This window comes from Macrosteles quadrilineatus, unplaced genomic scaffold, assembly GCF_028750875.1.
Source record: "Macrosteles quadrilineatus isolate MER2022 unplaced genomic scaffold, UCM_ALF_1.0 Scaffold_9__3_contigs__length_116548681, whole genome shotgun sequence".
Classification (NCBI taxonomy): Eukaryota; Metazoa; Arthropoda; class Insecta; order Hemiptera; family Cicadellidae; genus Macrosteles; species Macrosteles quadrilineatus.
Genome location: NW_026542602.1, coordinates 82,634,543 through 82,662,053, shown reverse-complemented (window position 1 = coordinate 82,662,053; position 27,511 = coordinate 82,634,543). Strand labels below are relative to the sequence as shown.

The following is a 27,511-nucleotide window of genomic DNA, read 5'->3' as shown; positions in this document are numbered from 1 at the left end:
CTCTCTGTGATTTCGATAGCTCAGCTTGACAACACTAGTGGTACCTGTCTTGTGGCGGAGGTATTATCTGTTGATGGTGTCGCATCGTCTGTAGTACAGCAGGTAGGGTACTCGCGGAGGTCGGGGGTTGAGCACTTGTTGTTGTGTGACAGGTCTGACTGTGGCGTCGTCATATCTCACCCAGCTGCTGTAGCCCGTGTGGAACACATCAGTGATGTAGTGGCCCTTAGTGGCCTCCTTGCCATCGTGATATACCACTGTAACACACAACAACCTGTATAGCACTACATGGGAGTGTTAGTTCAAATACCCTTGTATCTACTTCTATTATTTAAATGTTTTAACATCATAATATTCATCAGTGATGTTTCAAGTCAGTTCCTGACCAAATCAATTCTTAGTATTGGTACCATCTGTAACTAATATAATTTATTTTTGTAAAAAAATACAACCGACTTCAAACGCTCTAAAAAGAATGAAATAATTTCAATAAAGTAAACTTTTGTATTAGGCAAGCTTACGTATTTTAAGTCGGCGCGGCTCTATGATGATTTTTGATAGAAAATTGAAAGAGGGTGCCCATATTGTGGTCACTATCTATAACTAAAGGTGTTAATCTGCATGTATTTTTCATAGTTATGCGTTAAGTGTTATTTTATTACCGTAATCAGAGATCGGCATTATAGTGGTATTAACGAGTATCTTTAAAAAGATTATAACGCATTTAAATGTTTCTAACTTGGAAAAGTAACGTTTTAATACTAAACTAGCTTCTTTTCCCTTTCATAATATCAAACTAAATTATTTTCCTATTCATATAGAACATTTTTGTGTGTTATTTTCATAATGCATTTATTCTGAAGTAAACATAAAATACAAGAAAATATTTCCTTTAATATATAAACAAAACAGTTCAGTATGTTTTTTATATTTATGTTATCCAGCTACAATTTATTGATTTTCAAAATATACACACAATATTTAATTTCAATCACATTTGCAGTTTGAGCCGCGCCGACTTGAAATACGTGAGCTTGCCTAATACAAAAGTTTACTTTATTGAAATTATTTCATTCTTTTTAGAGCGTTTGAAGTCGGTTGTATTTTTTTACAAAAATAAATTATTTCATGATTTTTAGTGACTGTATAATTTTTTATGTATTAATTACTTGAGGTTTTTTGATAAGCAAAACTGTTTGAAACAATCAAAAGTTCCACAGAACAATCATTATTTTAAAACTGCTTGAGTCACCTGTTCAGGTTACATAATCAATGGGTATGAAAATAAACATTTTTTGATATTCCTTAAGAAAAAAAGAGTTGTCCATTACATTTTTTTTTGTCCTAAGGACGCTAGGCACGAGCCTAGACCTAGGGGTTGCGGCATTATCACTTAGATAAAATCCATTGGTGACTTGGCGGGGGTCGAACCCGGGACCTCAGGGACTGAAGTCCCGCGCTCTAACCACTACGCCAGCTCGCTTCCCTGTCCATTACATTAGGCCTAATGAAATGTCGGACATCATCGTTTCCTGCAATCGGTGTACTTCTACATTATAAAAAGAAATACAGTAACGTATCAATAAACAATATGAAAGTTATTCCTCAGCCACCAGCATAAAGCACTAAAATATATCTCTCAAAAGTGGAAAATTGGTCGTTAACACGTATAGTACCTTTGGAAAATATTATATGAAAGATTGGTTCAGCTAAAAGTGGTGTAAGTCATGTAGGGGGTTTTGTTTGCTCAAGATATAGCATAGTCGAAATTGCAAATCATCTTCCTCTAGGACTTTCCGAAGCAGGCATAATAGTATTGATATGATATAGTAACTGGGTAGAGAATATCAATAAACATTCCACATCTGCAAATGAAATATGTATATGAAAGATTGGTTCAGCTAAAAGTGGTGCAAGCCATGTAGGTGGTTTTGTTTGATCAAGATATAGCCTAGTCGAAATTGCAAATCATCTTCCTCTGGGACTTTCCGAAGCAGACATAATAGTATTGATATGATATAGTAACTGGGTAGAGAATATCAATAAACATTCCACATCTGCAAATGAAATATGTATATGAAAGATTGGTTCAGCTAAAAGTGGTGCAAGCCATGTAGGTGGTTTTGTTTGATCAAGATATAGCCTAGTCGAAATTGCAAATCATCTTCCTCTGGGACTTTCCGAAGCAGACATAATAGTATTGATATGATATAGTAACCGGGTAGAGAATATCAATAAACATTCCACACTTTTAATACTTTTCTTTGAAATGGCGACCATACAAAGTAGGTATTTTAAGCCAAGTATGAATGGAGATGAGTGTATGATGAGTGGCGCACATCTGCAAATGCATGTTTAGTAATTCAAATATTTAACACTTTTGACGATTATGTACTGTCACACTTCTTAGGTCGTGTAAGGAATAATTGCATTTAATTTATATTTAGACCTGTTTTACGAATGCTTTGGTTTTCACAATACACCTTTATTTGTCAATATCATACAGCTATTCACTGAAACATATATGTTTTTGTAATTCAGAATATTCTATACTAAAAACAGAATTACTGTATACACAAATCAGGTCAAACGTGAAAATACATTTTTTATAGTAATTAAAACAAAATGCATTTTTTTTCAATGTTATTCATTTAGGCTCCATGGCAAGAAATAGTTTATTGATCAATATGAAGCAACTGTTTCATGAAGAATTGTCTGTAGCTTCATTTAAATGGTTTCTACTAACAGCTGTAGGAATGTTATTATTATTTATTGCCTTCTCTGCACAAATGTAAACAATCTGCACAAATGTAAACAAAATAAGTGTTGAATATTTAAGGTTTTCAGAATTTTTCACCGAAACAAATATTATACTTAAACATAATATATAAGGTACCAAATAGAAACTCTCCTGGTTATTTTGGTGGTGGAACCACACTGGTCGGTAAAAGAATCACAGAGAAATTGGTGAACATACATAGAAAAAAAAAAACATCGCCACAAACAAATTGAGAACCTCCTCCTTTTGTTGGTAGTGGGGAAGTCGGTTAAAAATAGAGCAAATTCTTACTACAAGTAAAATTCTTTGACTCTTTATCTATCATCATCATCATATTCAGGAACCAATACATTAAAAATAATCTACTATTAGGGCCCACTCAACCTTTATTGTTACAACTAACATTCATTCTCGCCTACAAGGATTTTTCGGGTGTAAAGGAAGAGAGAGCATAATTACAACTATGTCCTCATATTTTTATAATAACTGCCTAGAACATTTCTTACGCAAGTTTAACTAGTTCAGAAATATACCACCTCACCAATTTAATTTTACTTCCAACTGAACTACAGTTTATTTAATGTTATTTAAGAGAGGCTGAGAAACTTACCTGCCAAGAGTTTGTATTGTCTGTCCTTTGAGGGGGTTTTACTCTTGGAGGTACAAAGTTCTGTAAAATACAAAGAATTGTTAAACTCAACAACCTTTTACAATATAACAACTACTAATACTACCACATGTTTGTGTAAGTCAATTATTAGATGGTAAATTTGATTTCCTTGACCAATATTGTTGGTTTCTCACAATCAATTTGAAAACCATATCTTATCTAAGTGATGTTGACTACTAGTTACTAATGATTTATTCAGAGAGTAAAATCAAATTAATGTCACACCAATTTATTTTTAGTTTATATCTGTAAAATTCATGGTTTTTAGCGAATTTCCCTATAGGGAAGTAGCTATTACCGTAGGTCTCATGGTAAGACCTAGGCCCGGGACTGATTTACTTTTTCATTTTGATGTCCCCAGAGGCCAAAAACAGCATTCGTTCAAATTTTTATCTATCTATGTATATATATATATATATATATATATATGTGTGTGTGTGTCCATCCGCACGATAACTTGAGTAATTTTTGTCCGATTTTGATCAAATTTGGTTTGAAGGTGTAAGGCGGGATAAACTCGAATGAGTTCGCGAACCAGCATGATCGGACTATGGGAACGGGGGTTTAATGGGGTAAAAACAGGGGTTTCCCATTTTTGACCCTAAAAACACAAAATTTCACAATTTCTTTCTAAACCATTTTGTAGAGCTTAAAAAAACAAATAATTTAGTATATTGAAGCGTTATTATGCGCCTAATTGTTACGGATAAAATTCAAAAAAATTGTCATTTTTAAATTCCCATGTTATTCTTATGGAGAATAAGTCAACTGTTGTAGTTTGCTTGTTTATGAAAATATTTTGATAAAATTTGAAAAATACATTAATTTCTTACTAAACTACAGTACCTTTTAACATTTTACATTTAAAAAAACTTTTTTACCCTCCCTGTTGCAGCAAACCTAAGTACTCGTTACACTAATTCTGTTTAAATAGGGAACAAATGTGATATTTTTAAGGAGACATTTTAGTGTAAATCCAATCAGGCAAATGGAAATTCGCTAAGTCTGCAGGTTTGCTGCGGCGGGGGTATCTTATCCACGACTAATATACATGATTTTTTTTTATTATTCTGTAGCTATTTACCAAAGTCATTGGATATTTTTCTAACAAGTTAGCGTTAGAAAGTAATTAGAGAAGGCTTTGTTTCCTTATAATTTCCTTACAATTTCCTTATAGAAAACCTAAAAGTAACATTACTCTGAGACAATGTTCATTAGAAATCATATAAGTTATTTATGATCTGCTAATGCAATACAATATTGATTGACTGATGATGTGAAGGAGTTCGTCAATTCCAATGAGTAAACATTTAAAAATGGACATTTCCCCCCAAAAAATTATATACTGCGTTAAATAATTGAGTACGGTAACTTATTTATACAATATGTTAATTTGTCATATCATAGATTAGGAAAATTCATAACTAATTAATTTTTCCAAATCCTTCAGTTAAGTTGTGATACAGCATTTAATGCGATACACTAATTTTAATTAAGATCAGTACATTATAAAATACCCCCGCCGCAGCAAACCTGCAGACTAAGCGAATTTCCATTGACCTGATTGGATTTACACTAAAATGCCTCCATAAAAATAGCACATTTATTTCCTATTTAAATAGAATTAGTTTAACAAGTACCTTAGGTTTGCTGCAACAGGGAGGGTAAAAAAGATTTTTTTATGAAATGATAATAGTTTAGTAAGAAATAAAAGTATTTTCCAAAATCGATCAAAATATGTTCATAAACAAGCAAACTGCAACAGTCGACTTATTCTCCATAAGAATAACATGGGAATTTTAAAATTACAATTTTTTTGAATTTTCTCCGTAACAATTAGGCGCATAATAACGCTTCAATATACTAAATTATTTGTTTTTTTAAGCTCTACAAAATGGTTTAAAAAGAAATTGTGAAATTTTGTGTTTTTAGGGGCAAAAATGGGAAAAACCTATTTTTACCCCATAAAACCCCCCATAAACCCCCGTTCCCATAGTCCGATCATGCTGGTTCGCGAACTCATTCAAGTTTATCCCGCCTTACACCTTCAAACCAAATTTTATCAAAATCGGACAAAAATTACTCAAGTTATCGTGTGGATGGACACATATTTATATATATATATATATATATATCTCTCTATATATAGATATATAAAAATTTGAACGAATGGTGTTTTTGGCCTCTGGGGACATCAAAATGAAAAAAAGTAAATCGGTCCCGGGCTTAGGTCTTACCATGAGACCTACGGTAATAGCTACTTCCCTATAGGGAAATTCGCTAAAATACCTTAAAAACTCTAAAATAGTACTGTAGGCTCAAAGACTGACCATCCAGATAACAAAATAAATGGCTAATTAATGGCCCAGCTAATGTAGCACAAACTTCAGCTCACATGGAAACATCCCAAGTAAAGTAAACTATATTTGTGCATGTAACTTAAATTGAGAAAAACAAGTAACTATTGACTATAGTTAACAACCAATGCAACAATTTTGTAACACTCACTATTGTCGATTTTTAGGTCGACAGGAAATTCGACAGTTTTTATAATCTTGGAGCAGGTGTGCAGTTTGTAGTCGAAGCATTTGAGGTGTAGCAGAAGTATAAGTGGAAGTTCCTCCAGTGAAGTCTGAGTATACATTGAGATCTCTTGGCTAGTCTTGGGACAGACTCCTCCCACCACCTCGTCCTTGCATACCAGCTGTTCCAGTGCTTTCTCAACTGAGTTGGCCTTCTACGACACAAACAAAGGGGTTACTATTCATGCGTTATTGTATATTTGAAAATATTTAGTTCTAACATACAATGGTATTTTTCAAACAGGTAAAACCCAATTGATGACATTGTCCAGTCTTAAATAAACAGAGAACAAAGAATGATTGCTTAAAATTGTTTGAAGGAGGAAAAACCATCAGCAATACTGCACATTTAACAAAAATTCATAAAGGTGAGATTGTTTTAACTATAGGCTCAGATACTGACCACATGGATAAAAACCCAGATGGCTAATTGCTGGCCGGTTAATATTGCACACACTCATATTAATTGGAAATATCCAACCAAGGTAAACCAAGTATGTGCCACCAAACGAGAAATCAACAGACAGATGTAGTAACCTAAACCATCAACTAAGATCATTCTAACCTCCACGTCCAACTGCAGTGTGAAGAACGGTTGGATGTTGTCAGTGGTTCCATTCTCCACACCGGCTCTAAACACCCGTGATCGCATCTGTCCACGGAAGATGGCCGACAATGGAGTCTTGCCAAACTCAGCTCTACGAGTGATCACACTCTTGTTGTTTTTATTCACCACCTCCTAAAACATTTATATTATTTTTTAAATGGGTGGAAATAAAGTAATTCATAACTTGGATATCTAAAACATTCATCCAACCAATCAACTTGACAACCTCTACGTAGTTGTAAATTTTTACCACAATTTAATATCGGTCTCTCGAGCGCTTTGCTGGAACTAAGCTGTATATGTACAAAGGTTGAGAAAAGAGATTGTGAAGAGAAGCAAATTGTAATGAATATAGTATATTTCCAATTGTAAAAACTAAAATTTCCCTGCAATCTTAGAGACTAGGATTTAGTTTGATAGTTAAATATTACGTGCTAGACTTACCGTCCACTCATGATCTTGTTCCAGGTCATGGTTGCCATTGGACGTAGAAGTGGAGTCTCCGTTGGTAGTGACATCTCCATTAGTCAGACCGTTAGACTGAGGCTCAACCAGCTTCATGGCCTTAGTATCAAACAAACTATTTATAAACCCTTTATAACTATAAAATACTCAAGTGTGATAAGTAAAAAAAAAATTTTGAGCAAATTTTTTAATAAAACCAGTTTTTTTAACATGTTTAGCCTCTGGATCACGAATTTTACTAATAAAAGGTTAAATAACTGTGGTGCTGTCTGTGATTCGGGTTTAGGTCAGCGACCCAGGTTTCGAGCCTAAAGGTTCATTCTCAAGCTGTCACCAGTTAAAACATACTAAAAACTTTCCAACCTAGTCCTCTTCATGACTGGGAAGAGTCGTCAAACATGCAAATCGCGAACACTAAAACATTAAACACAATTGGCCAATTATAATATAATACGGTGCATGAGTGGTATAGCCTGCAAAAGATGAGTCATGAGTGGGCACGCGTATGTGTCGATGTCAGAGAGTGATGTATCTGCTCCCTTGTCTTTGTGAGGTCCTTGCCTCATATTGCCACTGCCATCTATAATATCTATAAAAATTATGCATTTTTTAGGTCTCAAGAACTTATAAATGTAAAATTAAACACTTAAAAGTCCAATTTCTAACCTCGAGCATCTCGTCGTTCAGTCCGTTGAGCAAACAAGAGAGGAATTCCTCAGCGTCCTCTTGTCTGCCCTCGACGGGGAAGGCTGCGTGCATCGCACTCAGCATCTTGTACACGTACACAGGTTCAAACGCAGGACCAGTCACTACTTCGGCAGCTCCTCCCTCCTTGTTGGCTTGGATCTTCTCTCGTCGACCCACAGGCCGTGTGTTCAGCGACATTGGCGAAAACTCATTCACAAATTTCACCCTGCAGGTATATTATCGTAATATTAATTAGGATAAAAGCAACCCTAAATAGACATGATAAAAACAAATTAAATTTATATTTTTGTCCAATAAGTTAAGTTTTGTCGACTGGTCCCAGCAAGAGCTGGTCTAGTGGTAGAGCGAAGGACTTCAGTTTTATCAAATTGAGAAAGCTGCAATCCTGAATGCTGCTGAGACTGGAGTAGTGTGAAACAGTTCCAGGCTAGAGCCTAGTGCCCAATCATCTTATTGTGGGACATCAATAAAAAATATATAAAAAGAAACAGTAAGTTAACTGATAAAAATGTAATTACCAACATGATAAAAGATTTAAAAGAGATACACACAACATTTGAGTATTTCACAGATAAAGACTGACCGAATCAAAATAATTTAAATGATAATAACTAAAAACCAGGGAAGGTCAAAAGCCAGAGAAAATGGAGAGATTGCATAGAAAGTCAATGTTAATTATTAATCAACAAAGGTAGAATTATTGCAATGAGAAAATATGAATGAACACCGGAGGAAATTTTTTTTTTTTAAAGAGGTTGGCGGCCTCTTTTAACCTTGCATTTGCCCGTCCACATAGACTAAGCGCCCGTGCGAGGATCGTTTACAGCAAAGCAAGGAGTGAGCCGGTACAGTACAAAGGTGAAATGATAAAAAGGTACTGATAAATTTTAGTGGCAGTGACCAGGATCCGAACCCACAACATCGCTGCCTTGGGCCCAAAGTCCGCGACGCTACCTACTGAGCCACCGACTCACATAAACGCCACATAATTGAAGGGCTTGAGATAGAAAAAGCCTACAGATCAAATCGATGAAGTTGATTGACTTTCAATAAAGAGAATCACGCGGTGTGAGCTGTTTTTAAATGGCAGGGAGGGAAATGGGTTCTAGCTAGTCTCTGTATATCTCTTATAATGGTAGCTTAGCTGATGACTCACATGCTGTCTATGACAGGAGTGCGAGACTTGCCACTGCTGTTCTCCTGTGACGGAGGCACTGTCTTCATGAGGTTGTAGAAAGGTGGACACCCTATGAGAGCCTGCAGGATAGCGTTGATGTAGCAGTAGTTGCTGCGGTTGGTGAGACCTCGCGGCTGCAACTGCAGAGGCTTGTGGTCAAGCTGGTACTCACTCAGGAACTCTGCAGCAACAGTCAATTTGTACCGTATAAAGTAAACCGGTAGAAAACTGAACCCTCACGTAAAAAGCTGGATGGTAATGTGTGCACTATTAAAAAGTTTGAACACTGAAAGTAAATACTATCACAAATCATAAGAATAACAAATTTTTGGATTTGTGGTTAGAATCTAATTAGTAACTCAGGAAAATTTAAAAAAAAATAGTAAACAAATAACTGACACAATTTTAATATTATAACGTGATTTGATACAACATTTTAATTAAATAAGTTCTGCGCCCTTAAGAAAATCCCTTCAGGAAGTTCTTCATCTAGAGCTTCCATTCAAGCATGCAGTTGATAGGTACATGGCTTAGAGTTTTCTCAAATTTTGTGTTCCTTATTAGCTTTATATACAAATTTTTGAAAAAATATTTGACAATACAAAAAAATATAGTTAAAAAAAACTTTTGTTGACTTTTTCGTAGACCACACTTACTTTGTACATATTACAAACAAATAACAAGTAAAAGCCATTTAACACCTACCTCCCAACCGCTGCAGGTTTATATCATAATCCATGTCTTTCTGGACTGGCATGGCCTTCTCTGGCCTCACTTTCATAGTGTTGGAGAAAGTAGTATTGTTCACTTGGGCTGGAGGTGTGGAGTTGAATTTCTCAGGACGAGGGGAGTTGGTCACACTGTTGTGTACCGTTGGATGGATCATTGCTAGAGGCTTTGGAGCCGATGCCTCAGCTTGGGATGACTGGGTTTGTGCTCTATCTCCAGTTACAAACAAGCTCGCAAAAGATTTCTTCGGCGGACCTGTTTCAACTGGAGGATCCACAAACTCCGGTCCGTCTACTGAGGTTCTCTTTGGCTTGGACGCAGGCTGCGGAAAAGGCGGCTTCTGGGTAAGGCTGGGAGCGGACTTAAATGCGTTCACAGGTGGAGCTTTGGTGGCTAATGGTTTTTCCACTTTGATCTCCTCTGCTTTCACCTCAACTGCAGGGGGAGCAGTTTCTTCAACCGTAGGCTGCTCACTGATCTCTTCCTCAGGCTGATCTTCCTGTTCCTCCTTGATCTCTTGCGGTTCCTCTTCTTCCTTTTCCTCCTCCACGAACGGTGCTGGGTTGTCTGTTGGAGGCTGCTGCACGTGGTGGGGGAACATCGGCTGAGGGAATGTAGCAGCAGCACCAAAGACTTGTGGTGCTGTAGGATATACAGGAGGTATACCTACAGGACGAGTCATAAGTTGCAGGGGATAGTACACCGGAGGGAACATGGTTGGGTGGAAGGGTGGAGTGAAGGGGGGAGTGTAGCTGGCAGCCTCTGGGGAGCGCTTGGTGGGAGATATCTTGGCAGGTCGGGCCTTGCGGGGCTGCGGCTCCACTGGCTGCATGAATGGCACTTGTTGATAAGCCACCGTTTGTGGGACAAACCCGTGAACATTCACGTTGGCAGTCACATTACTCACATACACACTGGGCGGAGGCATCATCTGTAACAACATATGCACAGTCATCACTATCAGTCCAATTTTAGGATAGTTTTTTCACATATTATAGTATTTATATTTCCACACCAATTTATGAATCAATTTGAAAATCCATTAATAGTGTCACAGTTTGAAGAAAAAAAATCTGCAACCAACTATTAACAGAAGGGGAAAAATTACATTTTGAATTATATCCATATACAGGGTGATAATTAAGTCTTAGGTCATCTTTAAAACGAAAAGCGATATCACAACGAAATTTTGCATTTCTAAAATAATAGTGGTTTAGTTACCTTTACTTTCGTCCCAGTTCAATAAACTTATTGACTTATTAAACTTATTGAACTGGGACGAAAGTAAAGGTAACTAAACCACTATTATTTTATATTTGTCTTACCAGTTCAGGGGCAAGCCACAACAATGAGTTTTGCATTTCATTACTGGTAATAGTAATAGTAATCAACTATTTTGTGTACATGGCGATCGGATATCCCCTATGGGGAATGGCCCATAGGGAGTAAGTGGAAAATCTTAATGGTAAGCATTGGTTATTATGTACATCAAATTAAAGTTCTTGTTGAACTAAAAAAATGCCGCAAACCGGATATCAGATAGACAATCCAGTCAAAAATGACAGCTGTTAAAGGATTCCTTGAATTTGCAGTGTTATTAATACGCTAGGTCTGCCCCGCTAGAAGGAAGAAAGTCATAAACGTAAGCATAGGTCGATATGCACATCAAATTCAATGTAAACTGTTCCCGGGTTTAAACCTACGACGGCGTAGAAGGACCATGGAGTAACTTTTTTTTGTAAAATTCTGACTTTAATCTCAAAATGTTGACTTTTAATCTCAAAATTTTGACTTTTAACCTCAAAATAATGACTTTTAATCTCAAAGATGTAGTTATTTTTTACAAGTACAACCAACCGAGACAGTATGACCAACTTAACGGCACAAGCGGCAATCTTGGATGGCACGCTTTTCTCTCATGTTCAACCAGAGAGTAGTGACTCCAGTCATCCATTCATCTCTTCTCTATGGTTATAGTAGGCCTACTTACGGAGTTTGGTGGTAATTTAACCCTCAAAACCAGATGATTTAAACAGTAATTGAGCTCCAGTTGTAAAAGCGCTTGCAATAAATACGATGTTGTAGAATTCAATGAATTTTGAGATAGAAGTTAACATTTTGGGTCAAAACTTTGAGAATAAGTCAAAATGTTGAGATTAAAAGTCAAAACTGAGAATAAAAGTCAAAATTTTACAAAAAAAATGGTACTCCATGGCCATTCTACGACGTCGTATAAACCAGCCAACCGCCAATGGATTTTATCGGTGTGATAATGGCTGCAATGTATTAGTGTACCTGGGTGTACTGCACAGTGTGAGGAGCCATCATAGCAGAGCCAGCAGAGTAGTCCACCTCACCCAGACCTTCTCCTCCATTCACTGGATCCGACTCTGTGGAACAAGAAACAGCTTTGTAAAAGGTTACTTTTCTTACTGTATCAGTAGTAACAAGAGCTTCGTTTGATAAGTGTAATATATATAAATATATAATATATATCATGCCAGGACCAATTGGTTTAGCACATTGCTACGGTGTTGTACGTCCACCTTAATGGGAAACAAAATACTATGACTCCCTTAGATGGTGATGACTGTCTCTGAATCAAATTAATGCCTCTCCACATTTTTATCTCAAAACTCCTATAAATGACAAACCAGGATAGGTTATGGACTAGTAAATTTATATTGATCATCATACATCTGTTTACAAAATTGTGTAATCAAACAAATTTTCACTAAATAGCAAAATATGATTTTTTTATTTAATAATCAAATAATCAAAGAAGATAATAAATAAATAAAAACATAGGTGTACAAAGCACAAGTTAGAAAACCACTCTAAAACTGAACAAACTCTGTTAATGTCAAGCTGAAACCATGAACCATGAAAGCTGAAGAATGGTTCTACCACTTGTTCTGTAAAGTTACGAAAGAGTGTTGCTCACAATATGTTCTCTAATTTAGAGGCGTCACTACTAGCTGTGTAGTGGAGTGTGGGTATTGAATCAAGAGTTGCGCATATTAGCCATCAGCCAATTGAGTTGTTGGGGTCGTGGACACCGTGTTATTGTCTTGACCATACAAAGACTTACAAAATAATTAGCTGCGGCCACAGATATAGACTTTTCATACTCATGTAGATTTGAAGGCTATTGTTCAAATAAATTGGTTAAATGAGCCAGTGAGTTAAAGATACTATAGCTTAGAATAAATCGTCCAATCAAATTGATTTGGTAAAAAGTCTGTATATTAAACAGAAATCAGTAATTTTAAATCAGCGCAATCTGTTGGTAGCTCAATTCTACTATGTCCGTGTTGATTATAAAACTGGTGCCACCTTAACGTGGGGATGGAATGTTTTCTTCTATCAATCGTCAAAGCCGCAGTTCAACCAAGAAGTAACTTTTACCAAAGAAACATGATAATTTACATATGTAATATCCTAACTATCCGTAGAAAGGGTTGACAATGTTCGTCTACCTTGATAATTTTGTATTTCATTCTATATTCCAGTGCTTTACAGTTTTGGTTGGGAGTAATGAAAATAGCTGATAAGCTCAATCTCTGGTTCTCTAACTTTAAAACAAGCAAACAATTCCTCTCTTGGAAAAAAATGCAGAAACATTGGTAACAGCTAAGAACTTTCCCATCTCCACATCAGCAAACCTGGGTACTAAAAAATTCATCAACAAACTATTAGTCCGTGATCTGTACACACTTAGCCTATTACAATATTGTTAGACGAAACATTTTGATAACAAGATGCATCAAAAGAGAATATTGTAAATATAATTAATCGCAAAATCTCACATCAGCCCATCCCAAAACTCAGAAATCAAAACAAGCTCAGGTTGGGGTGGTTACTGGGTAAGCCACGGCACACATAGTACCTCCGGTATATCCAGCAGGGATCCAAGCAGCAGTACAACACGCAGGTGGAATCTCAACAACAGCTGTCATCTCGGCTACACAACCACAGTTACCTGAGTCTTTATAACAATATGGTCAGCACAATTTTAGATACTTCTTTGAGATAAGCTACATTTTGAACAAACGGCAAGCAATCAAACAATTTCTTCCTATGTGCCAGAGACCTGTGTAAGTTTATCTGAGTTGTGCAGAGGAGGTTTCTAGCTCCAAAGTAGGCGTGTAGTTTAATTTGTATTTTTGAAACACTTAATCAACATGAACACTAATTTAAGTTTAAAGATTCAAGTACTTCAAACCAACTCTAAATTGCAGAAGATTGATTAGAATTAAAATAAAATTAAGAGATGGTCTAGCATTTAATTTATTTAGCTCTTTTTGTAGCAGTACTTAGTACAATGCAGAAACAGACTGAAACCTTTGTTGTTAAAATGTTCAACATTAATTTATTGGCCTGACTATGATTTGTATACTTACGGTAGGGCACCGGGTGCTGAACCCAGGCGGGGGGAGCCTCGGGGGGAAGCTCCACTGCGCCGGGACACTCACAGCTGAACAAGATGGAGTTGAGCTGCTCTTCATCATTGGGGTTCAGGTCTGTCAAATCCAGGAACTGAAACAATCACCAAGACCCCTGATAAGCATAATAGATGACACAAGAGAGATGATCTTGCCAAACAAAAATATTGACTAATCAGGGATCAGTTTGAGAATAAAAGGGAAAGTTTGTTATTTGCACATGTCTTGTGAACTTTTTTATAAATTTATGGTTCTATTTTTGTGATAGTGGTGGAATTGGAAACTAAAGCAAAATCTATTTGTACTAGCCTTAAAAGTGATGAACGGTTGAACAAATGATTATGACTAAGACGGGTGGCGTCGTCCTATAATCCAGCTACTAGGAGGTCACGAATTGTGGATATTTATAGGCATGCACTGTGGATGCGATACTCTCTGTTGTGGATTAATGTCAGCACGAGTGAGTACTACGACTATCCGCAGTACTATCCTAATAATTAGACCAATTTGTGTATATCAAGGCAAAAATGTGTTTCGGATTCCACTATAAACTGTAGGTCCCTTAGTTGCCATTAGCTGTATGGGCTATTAATTAACAGCTATGTCTAAGGAATATGTCGGCCTTAGTCACTGACGAGACTACAAGATCGCGCCAGTATAGTAAAAAAAAAAAATTTACATACACAATGGTTTGATAGCTAGCAAGACCATCTTTCACACAAATGATACTGTAATTCAAATTTGATGGAATTTAGTTGCGGTAGACACAGTAGGTTCTGCTCAATTCTATAGAAGCAATAACTCAGAACAGTTTATGGTCAATGGCTTGAAATCAACTTCAGCAATTTCACACAATTAACATATTTACAGTAGGTTATTATAATAGGTTCTGGCAGTAGCAGCTGGTGTTCATAGGTGTTGGGAGGGCTCTGCATATTTTTATATACAAACGAAAGAAATTGAAAAAAAATTAAGGCTTTAATTTGTAATACAAACACACATGGGCCTTGCCTACGATATATGTATTTATTTAAACTTGTTTCCAAGGCTGCTATTGTATTTAACTTAATAATGATAATATTCCATAAAAATAACTAAGGTAATAAGGAATAGAAAGTCAAATAAGTTAAACAATTTACAAAAACAAATTGCATTCAAACTTATAACGGTACCTAACCTAAAAACCTATTGTACTTCAATAATATTAATTAAACAGAAATGGAGGGCCTACCATTAACTTAACTGCATGTGAAATCAATTTATAAAGTATACAGTTAGTGTTTTACTTAAATACACGCACGAACAGTACTCCTACATCACTATTCATTAAAGCAACAACACCAAACCCAAATTAACATTTTGAGGTTATCGAGCAGTTGTTTTTTAGTTTTAGAAATTAGATGGTTTGAGTTAAATGACAAACAGGTGCGCCAACATCAGTTCTACCCATCATAATGGTAGCTTGCCATACATAATTTCACTGAATTAAGAGTGCACGCAACTTTGGTTTCTGCCCCAAAGCGCCCATACTAAAGCATTGGAATGACGTCATGGCACCCTCAGTGCTGTTCGGTTGTTCTGCCATAAGACTACATGTATTGGGATTGGGTCGGTCTGGCCGCGTCCGCGCCGTCCTTACTAAGCAAGCAACGATCAAAAATAAGTCTTTACTGAATTGAATTATCCAATTATTTGATATATTTATGTTGTATATTGTTTAAAGTACTCGTTAAAGTAATTTTAATTTAATTTAACTGAAGAATATTAAAATGTAATTTATCTATGTATTGTTGGGAGGGCGGCGTCTGAGAGTCCTTAAAGGCTAGCTGCCACTGGGTTCTGGTCTGTGAATGAAATACTGTAGATGAAACCAGGCAGAATGAAAGTTGCAATACATCATATGTTATGTACCAAAGAAATTAGCCTACATAAAAGAAGGATTACATTTCACTCAATAGTTGTTTCTTCATTCCTTTTTGTAAATAAACACTGACTGCTACCTGAGTCAAATTGTGTTTAATTGTAAACCATGTTTTATTTAATTTGTTTTCCCTTTTAAATTAATTCGTTCACAACCTTCCGAAACCCATCATAAATCTTTGAATAGGTACAGCCATTGTTTATGGATCTTGCTGGCAATTGACCTTTTGCATTCTGACCACACCCTTACCCCTTCTCCAATTTCAAGACTGAATGCAGATGGAAATATATTATACTGTACAAATATCAAAACAGTCTGTAAATGTTTACTACAAAAATTACATTTGCTCACAGGTTTCTATTAATTCAACAGAGTAAACAATTAGGTAAGCCCAAATTATTGCTTTGTTAATTCATAGTTAAGGACAGGCCGACAAATCCGTTTAATAACAAAGAGGACATTAGGAAGTCAACTGTATGGTGATAAAAATAATTAAAGAAATAGTTTACAGATATTACTTTATTTGACATGCAGGCAAAACAAAAGCATGAAACAGAAGTCGCTGTATAAAATGAATCACTCACCTTGACAGGTCAAACCATTCAATTTGCTCTCACACTCACTGAATTCATTTTTAAATTTACATAAATCAATTAAATCAACCCATTATTGGATTTTAATTCATGTTTTCTTGCAAAGACTTAACATTTCAACTTTACTAGGCTATCATATAAATTGCAGGTAGTTTTGGTTCGACTGTATAAAAAAGAATATTTTCTGTTCAATAAATTAGTTGTGTGTACAGATTTAAAAAGTTAAGTCCATTGCCACTGAAGTTGTCAAGTCTTTCTGTTATTTGTAACTGTCTACTAAAAGATGCGTTTTGTAATGAAGATAGATATATAAGGTACATAGTGGGATAGACATTTTTAGATTGACTATATTTAAGTAGGCCTAGAGTCTACTTGTGTACTTATAATTTACAAACAACTGTTCCGTGGCAAAATATATGGTACCACTACAATGGGAACCACCAGATCTAGGGTTAAGGTTATTGGAAACTCAAGCCTTCCCGAGAGGCGGCTACAGGGTGAAGCCCAACGCACCAGACGATCATTATTTGGTTGGGGTTAAATAATGTATTTTGAAATTTTGATGTTTCTCAATCTCCCCCCCCCCCCCCCCCCCCCAATCACTAGCCTAGATACGATGTTGCACTTAGGATGATTTTTATTAAGTTATTAGGCCTACTGTAACTTCACAACTTATAAAAATATAAACCAGATACTTATTGACATTCTTAGCAGTCTTGGGATGAGCAAATAAAATATTTAAATTACCGTTATGTAAATGTATTTGCCATTGAAGTTACCTAAAGTGATGTCCCCTTCGCCTCCAGTCTTTAATTAGATCATTCGGGGAGTAGTCATCTGCCTAATACCATTGACTATATAAGGTATATATAGTCAGTGCTAATACCATAGACTAACCAACACAAGTAGTCTTCTCATCCCATTGTAAATTTTGAAGCACGTTTTTCGTGTCTAGTTCATGTACGTGACACATGGGCGCTAGTGTCGACGAAACTTTGTTTCTATTATTTTAGGGTTAATTTCTTGATTTGTGCTTTACTGTTTGGTTATATAACTAGGGGACAAGTTATTGTTTATGATTAGATCGTATTATTTGGTTAAACGAGGTTTTAAATGGCTGTAATAACGGGAAAAAATTGTAAACAAAACACGACCTCTACATAAACCGTACAGAACTAACAATAAAATTGTCTTCAGCTGTTCCATAAGGATGAGAAATCTACTAAGGGAGTATGTTTTATCATAGACTAAGCAACACAAGTAGACTCCTCATCCCATTGTAAATTTTGAAGCTTGTTATTTGTGTCTAGTTCATGTACGTCCACACTGATTGCTGGGGTAGACAACATTTTGTTTCTATTATTTTAGGGTTATTTTCATGATTTGTGCTTTACTATTTGGTTATATAACTAGGAGACCAGTTATTGTTTATGATTAAATCGTTTTATTTAGTTAAATTATGTTTTAAATAACTGAAATAACAAGAAAAAAATTGTAAACAAAACATAACCTCTACAGTTGGACGTACAGAACAAACAATAAAATTAGCTTCAGCTGTTCCATAAGGATGACATATCTACTAAGGGAGTATGATTTATCTATGGTTTTATCTATGCTAATACTTAAGTCATTGTAGCTTAGATGAAGTAGGCCAGGTGGTGAGATTTAGGTTAGTTTGAGCCCTTTTTGTGGTCTATGTTGACAAATTTGTGATCATCATAAAATTTGGTTAATGTAACTTATGGAATAAATTAGTAAGTTAAGTTATGATTTTTCAAGAATATGGAGGCACCTAAGTTAACTTATTTTTAGGTTAGTCTACTGTTTCATTTTTTTATTAGGGGTACTTTAACAAGTTTTGGATTATTTAACTTAGGCCAGGCAATTGATTTTAACTTTTGAGCTGAACTTAAAAGATTAAACAGTTTAACAGCCTCCATTTAATTGTGGAGTTTTATTAGTTTTTTTGGAGTCAAATCTTAATTGTGGTTTTGCCTTGGCAATAAGCATTTGTTTATAGCAATCAGTTCTTAAAAATTGTGGGGTTGGTTTAGTAAAAGAAATTAATTAGAGGATAGGCCTATATGATATCTAGTTTTCATGCAAGTATGTCTCTAGGGTAAAATTTAGTATCAATCAAGAAGGTCTACCGCCTACCCTGATTTTGAATTTTAATTTGCAGATTTTATTGGGGAGGGAACGGGACGATTGGCACACATTTTTGGATCTTTTGCTCATGGCAGTATTGGCACAATCATTTGAGCGGAATAAGTAGGGTCAACTCGCCTGCTTGGAAAAGGCACGATTGGCACAACCGCTCGACCAGGTAGACGCCATCGAACGAGGGAAAACGTGAAGTTTAAAATTCAAAATAGCCATGTAAAACAAAAAAATTTCTGGCCCATACAAAAAATGCCATGTTTAAAGTTAATGTTTTCAATTTCACAGTTTTTATGCAAAAGCAATTGAGAGCCTTGCTAGAGAGTTTCTACTATTGTAAGTTTTATTTATAAAGGTATTAATTGTACATTTAGCGCTCAAGTAAACTCGTATAGCCTAACAAATACAGATTGTAGTACTATGACTAGCTTTCATGTCTCCTGTACATTAGTTATGAAGAGGTCGTAGGAAACATGTTACATTGAGTAGTAATTTTTTTATAAAGATTCATTCCTTATCCTATTGAGGCTGCACTGTAGTCCCCTATTTTTTTGCAGCCATAAACTTATATAAACTTATATTACCTTACCTAGCGAAAAAACAATTTTGTAGCTAGGTACACATCTGCATTATTGTAATTAGGTAGGCCTATTTAAAAATATTATAATTATTAAAAACAATTTCTAAAATTGGTATTAGGTAAGGCTAGGTAAATTATTTAAAATTACCATGTTATCTTATGGAGAAAAATGTTGTAGCCTAACTTTGTTTGTTTGTTTAAATGTTAAGCCTAACTTATGTGTACCTACTTCTGTTTCAGTGATAAGTAGAATAGGTTAAAAAGGATAGTGATTTAAAAATAATTTTGTTCTATAGCAATTCGTTTAGGCGTACCTAGTAGCAAAAGGTTTCTGAATTTTCGGACTAAATTCAAATTAGAAAACTTCAAAAGCAACCCACAAAAAAACCACAAAATAATTTGTTTACACATTTTATCTAGGCTAAATGTAAAGGTTGTATGAAATATGGTTCCCTACATATCCAATGTTTTTAAAATAATTACACATAGGTAAAAATAAAATTATAAAAAAAGAAATTATAACTTACATAGGCCTTAGGCCTACATATTTTCTTTTTTGAAAAACTAAAGTTATTATTTTTTTATGTAGGAAATAATTAGTGCATCAACATAAAATAAATATGATAGCCTACTGCATTAGAAAATAAAAGCTGAAAATATATAGCCTACTTAGTTATATGTAGGCCTACTGTAGGCTAGTTGAATTCTAACATTTCTGAGTGATTTACGTCGGAATGTAAAATTTTGAAGATTTGTTTGCAAAACCATAGTATTTACTGGTATGACATGACCAAATACAATTTTTACCATCAACATCATATATGCAGAGGGAATTGTTGGGAATTAAGGCTATTGTAGTTTCAGAATGTACAATTTAATTGTCGACCGCCAAAACAGTGATTTAATTGTTAGCAATAATTGTCAGGTGACCGAAACTTTCCACCGCCAAAATCTATTTTGAACTCTCTAGTTTTTCAAACTGTGTTTCACGCTGCAAGATACCCCCTCAATAATGTTTTATAGGCCCCTACAGGAAAATAAATTGTACAGTTAAGAATCTCATCTTTCTAATAGTATAAGATTCATTGCGATTTTAACACGAGAAGATGAGCATTGCTCGTCAGCATTTTCTCAACTATTGTAGGCCTATGGTGTTTGTTGGTGGAGTGGCCTGTTAGTTGCCTGTACCATCCACTGCAGTTGCCTGGCTGGTAAGCACTGGCGGACACCGCTTGCTGCCACCAGTGGCCTCCTGTGAAAGGGCCCTTAGTGGTCGATAATCGACCCTTGCCAGATCAAGGGTTAAGTTTCAGTGGTCTTGGGGAGCTTAGGCAAGCATTAAAACTTCATTTGGTCATTAAGTTAACGTACTGATCATTATAATTGACATTTAAATGGAGATGAAAGTAGGCATTCCATTTGGTTAACTTAACACGTTCGCTGCGGCACGTCAAATAGCGGGCGTATCCCCAGTGCGGTGCTGCCCTCAGCGTCGAACAAACCCGATTGCTGCGTGTGATGGGCTTTCCAATTTTGGTCTGACGAATAGCAAATAACGTGCGGGGATGTCCTGCTTTACAACGAGAGTCGACGTAGTTCGCTAAACACCCACAGATACAGTAAACAGCCCCAATTCCGGCAGGTTAAGGTAAACTCTTCAATAAATATTTTTTTTTAAAGGGAGAAGCCAATAACTTATCAGCATGGGACTGATTTTATACAGACCTACACATTTCTAGGAAAAAAAAAAACACTTTTTATAAAAATATTTCATAAAATAAATTGTATATAAGAGATTTACTTTACGTAGCCTACCTTATTTTTTACCTCCTTTGCCCAATTCCGGCATGGCATAACCCTAATTCCAGCATCCGCCGGCCTAATACCGGCACCCTGTGTATACACCTTAAGTTAAGTGTATTTAAGCACATATTGGCCAGATAAATTGTATATATTGACTAGCTTTCAAATGATCAGATGCATTTTCTTATCTTTGGACGGCTGAGTAAAGTTTCTTTACAACTATTTCATGCAATGGCTCATGCAAACATTCCACCTGATCCCAGCTTAGGGTGGATGCCATTCCTTAACATTAGTGGGAATGCAATGACCTCATCCAAATATTCCACCTTACCCCAGCTTAGGGTGCAATCCATTCCCAAGTTAGTCCTTGGTGGGAATGCAATGACCTCATGCAAACATTTCTCCTAATAACAGCTTAGGGTGCATTTAACATTCCTCAACAGGAGTGGTGTGCATTGTGCAATGACCTCACCTAGGGGATGTTCTAAAGGCTGTGCAAAGTGTTAAGAGCTTTGAGGCTATATCTTTCATTCCTATAATAAAATATGGTGATTTCTATCATAACTTAGTAATCCAACACTAAAATTTGAAATTGATCAGAAAATTAGCCTAACTTAGTTTTTACCATATTATTCATCTTAAGTTAGCAAATGGTTGACATCCTTATGGGCCTAGTGCCTGTAATGTTTGCATTTAGGCCTAGTTTCAGCATTACGTAAACTAGGCCTAACTTACTTAAAAAGTACCTGAAGACCATTTTTATAGCAGGGATAGTCATTATTTAAAGTAAAAGTTAACAAAAACGGCATGAATAGGTAGCGCTGATTCCAATAACCGGACAAGTATGCCGGAATTAGGACAAGTCCAATTTATGACCTCCCCATCGCCGGCAGACGTTTTATAAATTTATTTTGTAATCTTCCAGGGCGAAATACAGTTAGTTAGGTTAGTTATGGGGTTATGATCAATTAAATATTCAATTTTTAGTGAAGAATCGTAATTTATTAAAGTAAAAGCTTATTTCAATCACTTGTATTCTTAGAGAAATCAAGAAGAAAACTAGTTGACAGCACAAATTCTTAACCTACCAACATTCTAACTGACACTAAATGCGTGAAATAGGCCAATCAGGTGTTATAATTGTTTTTTTCTACAGATGAGTAGTTGATATAACAGCCAATAACAAATAAGATGGCTATTTCAAATGTTAAAAGTGTTGTTAAATGAAGTAGAAGTCACCGCTGCCGGTATTTGGGCCCCTGCCGGTATTGGGGCTGTTTACCTTAGCAGCACTGCTTGGAACGTAGCCAGTCCCATTGGAATTGTATTGCTAAATGGAGGGAAAAAGTCGGGACAAAAAGTAGATTTTTGAGATTGCCAGACGGGGATTTTACGGGGTAGGCCTAATTTACTACCAACCTACACCACAACAAAATGCAAGTCACATACTAGGCTACTTGCTAACGTGGTATAGGTCCGCTTTCAGCCGACGCTAGAGCAAAAACAAAGAAATACAAAAAGGCATTGCCAAGCGTTCCCGATGGGGTGCGGACGCACCGTACGGGGGCCAAGCGCCTTACCCGATCGGGAACTGCAGCACTCAACGTGTTGAGTTAAGTGATGAATGAAGTCAATGACATTTACTTTGTAGCTAAAGCTAACTTTTGGTAGCTAAAGGTCCCTAAGTTTAAGCCCTCTCTTATCCCAGTCATAACTCAATAGACACCAGATAGTATAATAACTTAAGTTCAAGAGCCAGAGCCTTAGCTTAGCAAAATGCATGTCATTCTGCACTAAGGTAGGCTCGTAGCCATTTGGTAAATTTATTGAGGAAGAGATAGGCCTAGGTCTTTGGCTTAGTATTAATAAAACCTAATATTTCAGGTTTGCATCATCCTAGCCTAAGGACATTATTTATCTAAAGATGGCTGGACCCAATTTGAGTGGATAAGAACCACGTACTGAAAATTAAATACGCATCTGATGTCAAATAATGAAAATTGCAATTTAAGAACGTTGCACAACTAAATTGAATTGTAAATTTAAATAACACTTCTCCCACGTGCGCCAAATAAATTTTCTCTCGAGCCGTACTAAAACGCAAATCATGCACTTCATTCTGCTTGAAACACCACGATATTATAGGGAATAGGGAGTTGCAATTGTCAAGAGATTCTCCTTCTTGTAATTATGTAAAGATTAATAACTAAAATTAATTCGACTTACCTGTAATTTATCCATGATGTTTATTTAAAATTCTTCTGCCATAACTTTACTAGTGATGTGCGATACGTATCGTATCGCATCGGAATATCGCGATACGCGAGGGACGATACGATATTTCGATACGATATTTAAAAAACGATACGTATCGTATCGCCTAAAACGATATTTGTATTTATATCGGCACATAGAGCGATACGATTCATGTCAAAACGATATTTTTAAGCTTTTTTTGCGCAGGCCGAGCAAACTGCAAAATCTGTACTCTGTGGATGTGTAGTTTGAAATAGGAGTTTGTGACGTCTATATTTTTGGTTTTTACTTGATAATGTACCAGTCCCATCCCAGTCCAGTCTCCTCCAGTCCATTTTCACTAGCGTTCTATCTAGCGTCTATATTATTGGTTTTTACTTGATGATAACGTACCAGTCCCATCCCATCCCAGTCCAGTCTCCAGTCCATTTCCACTAGCGTTCTATCTAGCCTAACACTAGCAGTGCAGTGCAGAGTGTGGGAACTGTCAACTGTCTGTGGCAATTACATTACATTACCTAAAATGCTATGGGAAGGAAAGGGAAACAGGTCCAAGACGTAGGGAGTTGTGAAGGAAGTAGTAAAGGCGAGCAGTGTGGGAATGGATTAATGTATCTGCAATACTTAGACTGTTTTCAGAGTAAACTAATGATTTTCTATATATATATAAGGTTACATTACCTTGATCGCCAAGTGATCCATGTGTCCAAAAAATAGGATTACGCGCGTTTCGACGTCAAAGCGTCATTGTCAAATCGTACTACAAAAACTTTCTGTAGATTAATGATTGTGATTAATGATTCTGTAGAATAATGATTTTCTTCGAGCAATGCTCGGTCCCCAGGTACTTAAATAAATTAGCCGTTTCTAGGTTAGGTAGGGGAGGGGGGAAACGATACGATACGTATCGTTTTTCGATATTTTTGACGATACGATTCGCGTATCGCGATACAGATGCCCGATTCAATATAGCGATACGATATTTTTTTCCGATACGTATCGTATCGCTGTATCGCGATACGCGTCCGTATCGCCCATCACTAAACTTTACTAAAAAGACATGTTCCACCATTAAAGGACTTTGACTTCTTCTTCTTCTTCTCATCTCTTCTCAGACACTCTCCATCTTCATGTAGTTCGCCCCAAATGAGCTTTTGCACAAATGGAAAAGCCAATAAAGATTAGATGAAAACCTTACTCATATCATATAAAAACATGGCAATTTAATGGTTGTTGGAAATCAAATGATGTACTATTTACATTTTGAGTATGTGTCTATGCCTTTATGCTAATGGGAACATATGACAGCATTGAATTAATCATTAATTAAATGCACTCCCTTAAGAATCTATCCTATGGTTATAGGTATACTCCTTTGCTGGGCCTACTGATGGTGATGATATATTATGGAAGTATCTTTATGAGCCAATCGAGCTAATAAGGGGTCCATTGAAAGATTGAAATACGGGTACTTTGTTTTTTTTTGTCAGAGGCAATTTTGTAATTAAGTTAAATGCTTTAAAGCTTAGGGGAAAGTGGTGTGGCCCAAGCCCGTTAAATGTTTAATAAATGTGTCGGGGATTGACCCATCCCTCCAGCACCGAAGTCCCAGATGCTGGCCGCTACACTAGAATATAGAAACGGCGGAGAGAAAGGCAATTTACCAGCGCCGTGGGGAGGACCAGGCACAAACAGAGGAACGCACCCGCACCTACCAGCTGTGACAGGAGAGCTGGGAACAGGAGACTCGGGGACGCTGGACCAGGCGACTGATACAGCAAATCCAACCTTCTACCTCACCGTACCTGTTCAGGATGGGCAAAGCCGTGTCACCCGATTGCATATACTGCCCAGGCATTCTCGATGACGTGGAACATACATTTTTCCACTGCCAGCGCTGGGAAAGGCCCGGCCTGGAGGCTCAACAGTTAGTAGGACGGTAGGACTGCTGTCGGTGGACACGGTCATGCCGATGATGATGGAGGGTGAGGACAATAGGACCTGTGTGTCACATTACATCCAGGGTATTCTACGTGCCAAGAAGCTCAACCTTGACCGGGATGCGGTGTAGGTCATAAAAAATCTAAATGCCAGAAACTGTGCGAGCACTGAGGGCTTAAGGTACGTTTTGCTTGAAGCGACAGGTGTGACGTCGCTCCAAGCAAAACGTACCTTTAGGTCACATGTTGGCCTGACTTGAAGTAATGTGACAAACAATTCCAGGTCTGAGTCCAACAGAGTAGAGGGGGATTTTAGTGAGTAGTGTCTTATAATTTCAGGAGTCTCACACTACAGGCTGGCTACCTGTGTGCGTAAAAGCATTTTCCCTCCTCTCCCTAAAAAAAATTACGAAACGTCCATAAGAAATGTATGGGGGATAGTTTTCTTTTGAATATATCTTCAAAAAGTAAACAGATATTCAAAACGGATTTTGGCATTGAAATTGGGGTGAAAATCTAGTTCATAATAGTGTGTCACAACGATATCATTACATTTAAATTTTTTTTATTTATATCCAATATGGCGGATCCAAGATGGTGCCCAAAAATGAGTTCCCTATCAAAATGAAGTACTAGAGTGGAAATTTAAAAACGTAAGTTTTCAGGAAAAGCACTTTTAAAATTTTTTGTTCCGTTTTTTGAAACTTTTTTTTTATTTCATTGACATTTGAAGTTTCATAAAATGTCCATGGTAACGCAATATCTTTGGTGATTTTTTATTAATATAGCATCTTTGATGGGAAAACACCAAATTTTGTCACGACCATCACGGACATAAAACTGAATATTAAAAATAGTTAATATTATTTCTATAACTATGTTTTGCTATAAATTAATTTAATTTTATGGTCATTATACAATAAACAGCTCACTAAGCTTTTGGTATATTTGGTCTTTCCAGAAAACAATAAAAAAACTAAAAAATTGAAAAAAGCCAATAAACTCTTTTAAGTTTGTATAACTCCAAAAAAACGTACCTGAGACCCGAAAAATCGTTATGTTTTTATAGAGGTGTGCTTCTTTTGTGTATAAAACATTGAAATATGATATTTTAATTTTTGAAATTTTATGATAGAAATCATAAACGTGATGGTCAGGGACAATTGGTACGGTCGTGAATTGTCTGGATCAATCTAAATCTTTCTAAACAATCCTTCAATTATACTGTTAGTTATAATAATGAAAATATGTGTTTCAATTGAACTAAACAGTTCAATTTACAACGATATTTAAGTTATTGACACGACCAATGGATTGGTTGTGAAAACCCCCTCGATGGTCGTGACATTACGTGTTATTTGGCTCTGTTCAGGCGGTAGAACTGCACCTCATGTTCGAGGATACAAAGTGGACTTCTAGGTTAATGTAGCAATTGAAATATCATATCAACAAAAATTAACACCACGTCTACTTCATCAAATGACTACGTACGGTCACGGACACACCAAAATTACAAAAAACACAAACTTACCTGTATTAATCTTGTAACTACTTCTTTCAACACAAAACGACCGGCACAACAAACTTGACGTACACCCCGAACAATTCTCTAAAACGAACTGACGCAATCGACACCAGGCTTGCCACTGTCGTGCTCCAAAGTTGAAAATTTTTCCCAAATGTTCGTGACGCCAAATCGAGGGACAGACTTATTTTGTCATGGTAGTCATTTTGCAATGACAATAAAATTATAATATGCTCCTTTTTTGTAAGTTTAACTATTGATGACATAAAAATATGGCTTTATATATTTCGGCATGAATGAGTCTAAAAACAGCGTGAAAGTTGGAAAATGTACCCTAGGGACACGTCATGGTCGTGAATTTCGAGACTTTAAAAATACAAAAAAAATACCTAGAACCTATCTAAAACCAAATAAATGTGTGTAACATGTTGCCCCCGTCCCAAAAAATATTAAAACACATAATAATAAACTACAAATCCAGTATCTACGAAGTAAAAGGCCAGGGACATGAAAACGTACGTTTTTAAATTTTCACTCCTATATAGAAGATAAAGAATTGCAAATACAGTAA

The 27,511-nt window shown here is 36.2% G+C and overlaps 1 protein-coding gene across 2 annotated transcripts in view; it reads right to left on the bottom strand.

Moving 5' to 3' along the window:
* Positions 1-24,571, bottom strand: part of LOC129002389 (ubiquitin carboxyl-terminal hydrolase 10) — a 28,266-nt gene extending 3,695 nt beyond the window's left edge. The window contains exons 1-13 of one of the 2 annotated variants that reach the window (XM_054430141.1): positions 24,529-24,571; positions 23,446-23,497; positions 14,121-14,256; positions 13,607-13,681; positions 12,013-12,107; positions 9,694-10,648; positions 8,968-9,169; positions 7,770-8,016; positions 7,083-7,202; positions 6,597-6,770; positions 5,958-6,186; positions 3,390-3,449; positions 45-257 (exon numbers count right to left, since the gene is read on the bottom strand). In XM_054430141.1, the coding sequence (XP_054286116.1) occupies positions 64-257; positions 3,390-3,449; positions 5,958-6,186; positions 6,597-6,770; positions 7,083-7,202; positions 7,770-8,016; positions 8,968-9,169; positions 9,694-10,648; positions 12,013-12,107; positions 13,607-13,681; positions 14,121-14,256; positions 23,446-23,460 (2,502 nt within the window). In that variant the 5' untranslated portion in view covers positions 23,461-23,497; positions 24,529-24,571 and the 3' untranslated portion in view covers positions 45-63. The remainder of the gene's footprint in view (positions 1-44; positions 258-3,389; positions 3,450-5,957; positions 6,187-6,596; positions 6,771-7,082; positions 7,203-7,769; positions 8,017-8,967; positions 9,170-9,693; positions 10,649-12,012; positions 12,108-13,606; positions 13,682-14,120; positions 14,257-23,445; positions 23,498-24,528) is intronic. The other variant, XM_054430142.1, reaches the window with a different exon arrangement.
* Between the last annotated feature and the right edge of the window lie 2,940 nt (positions 24,572-27,511).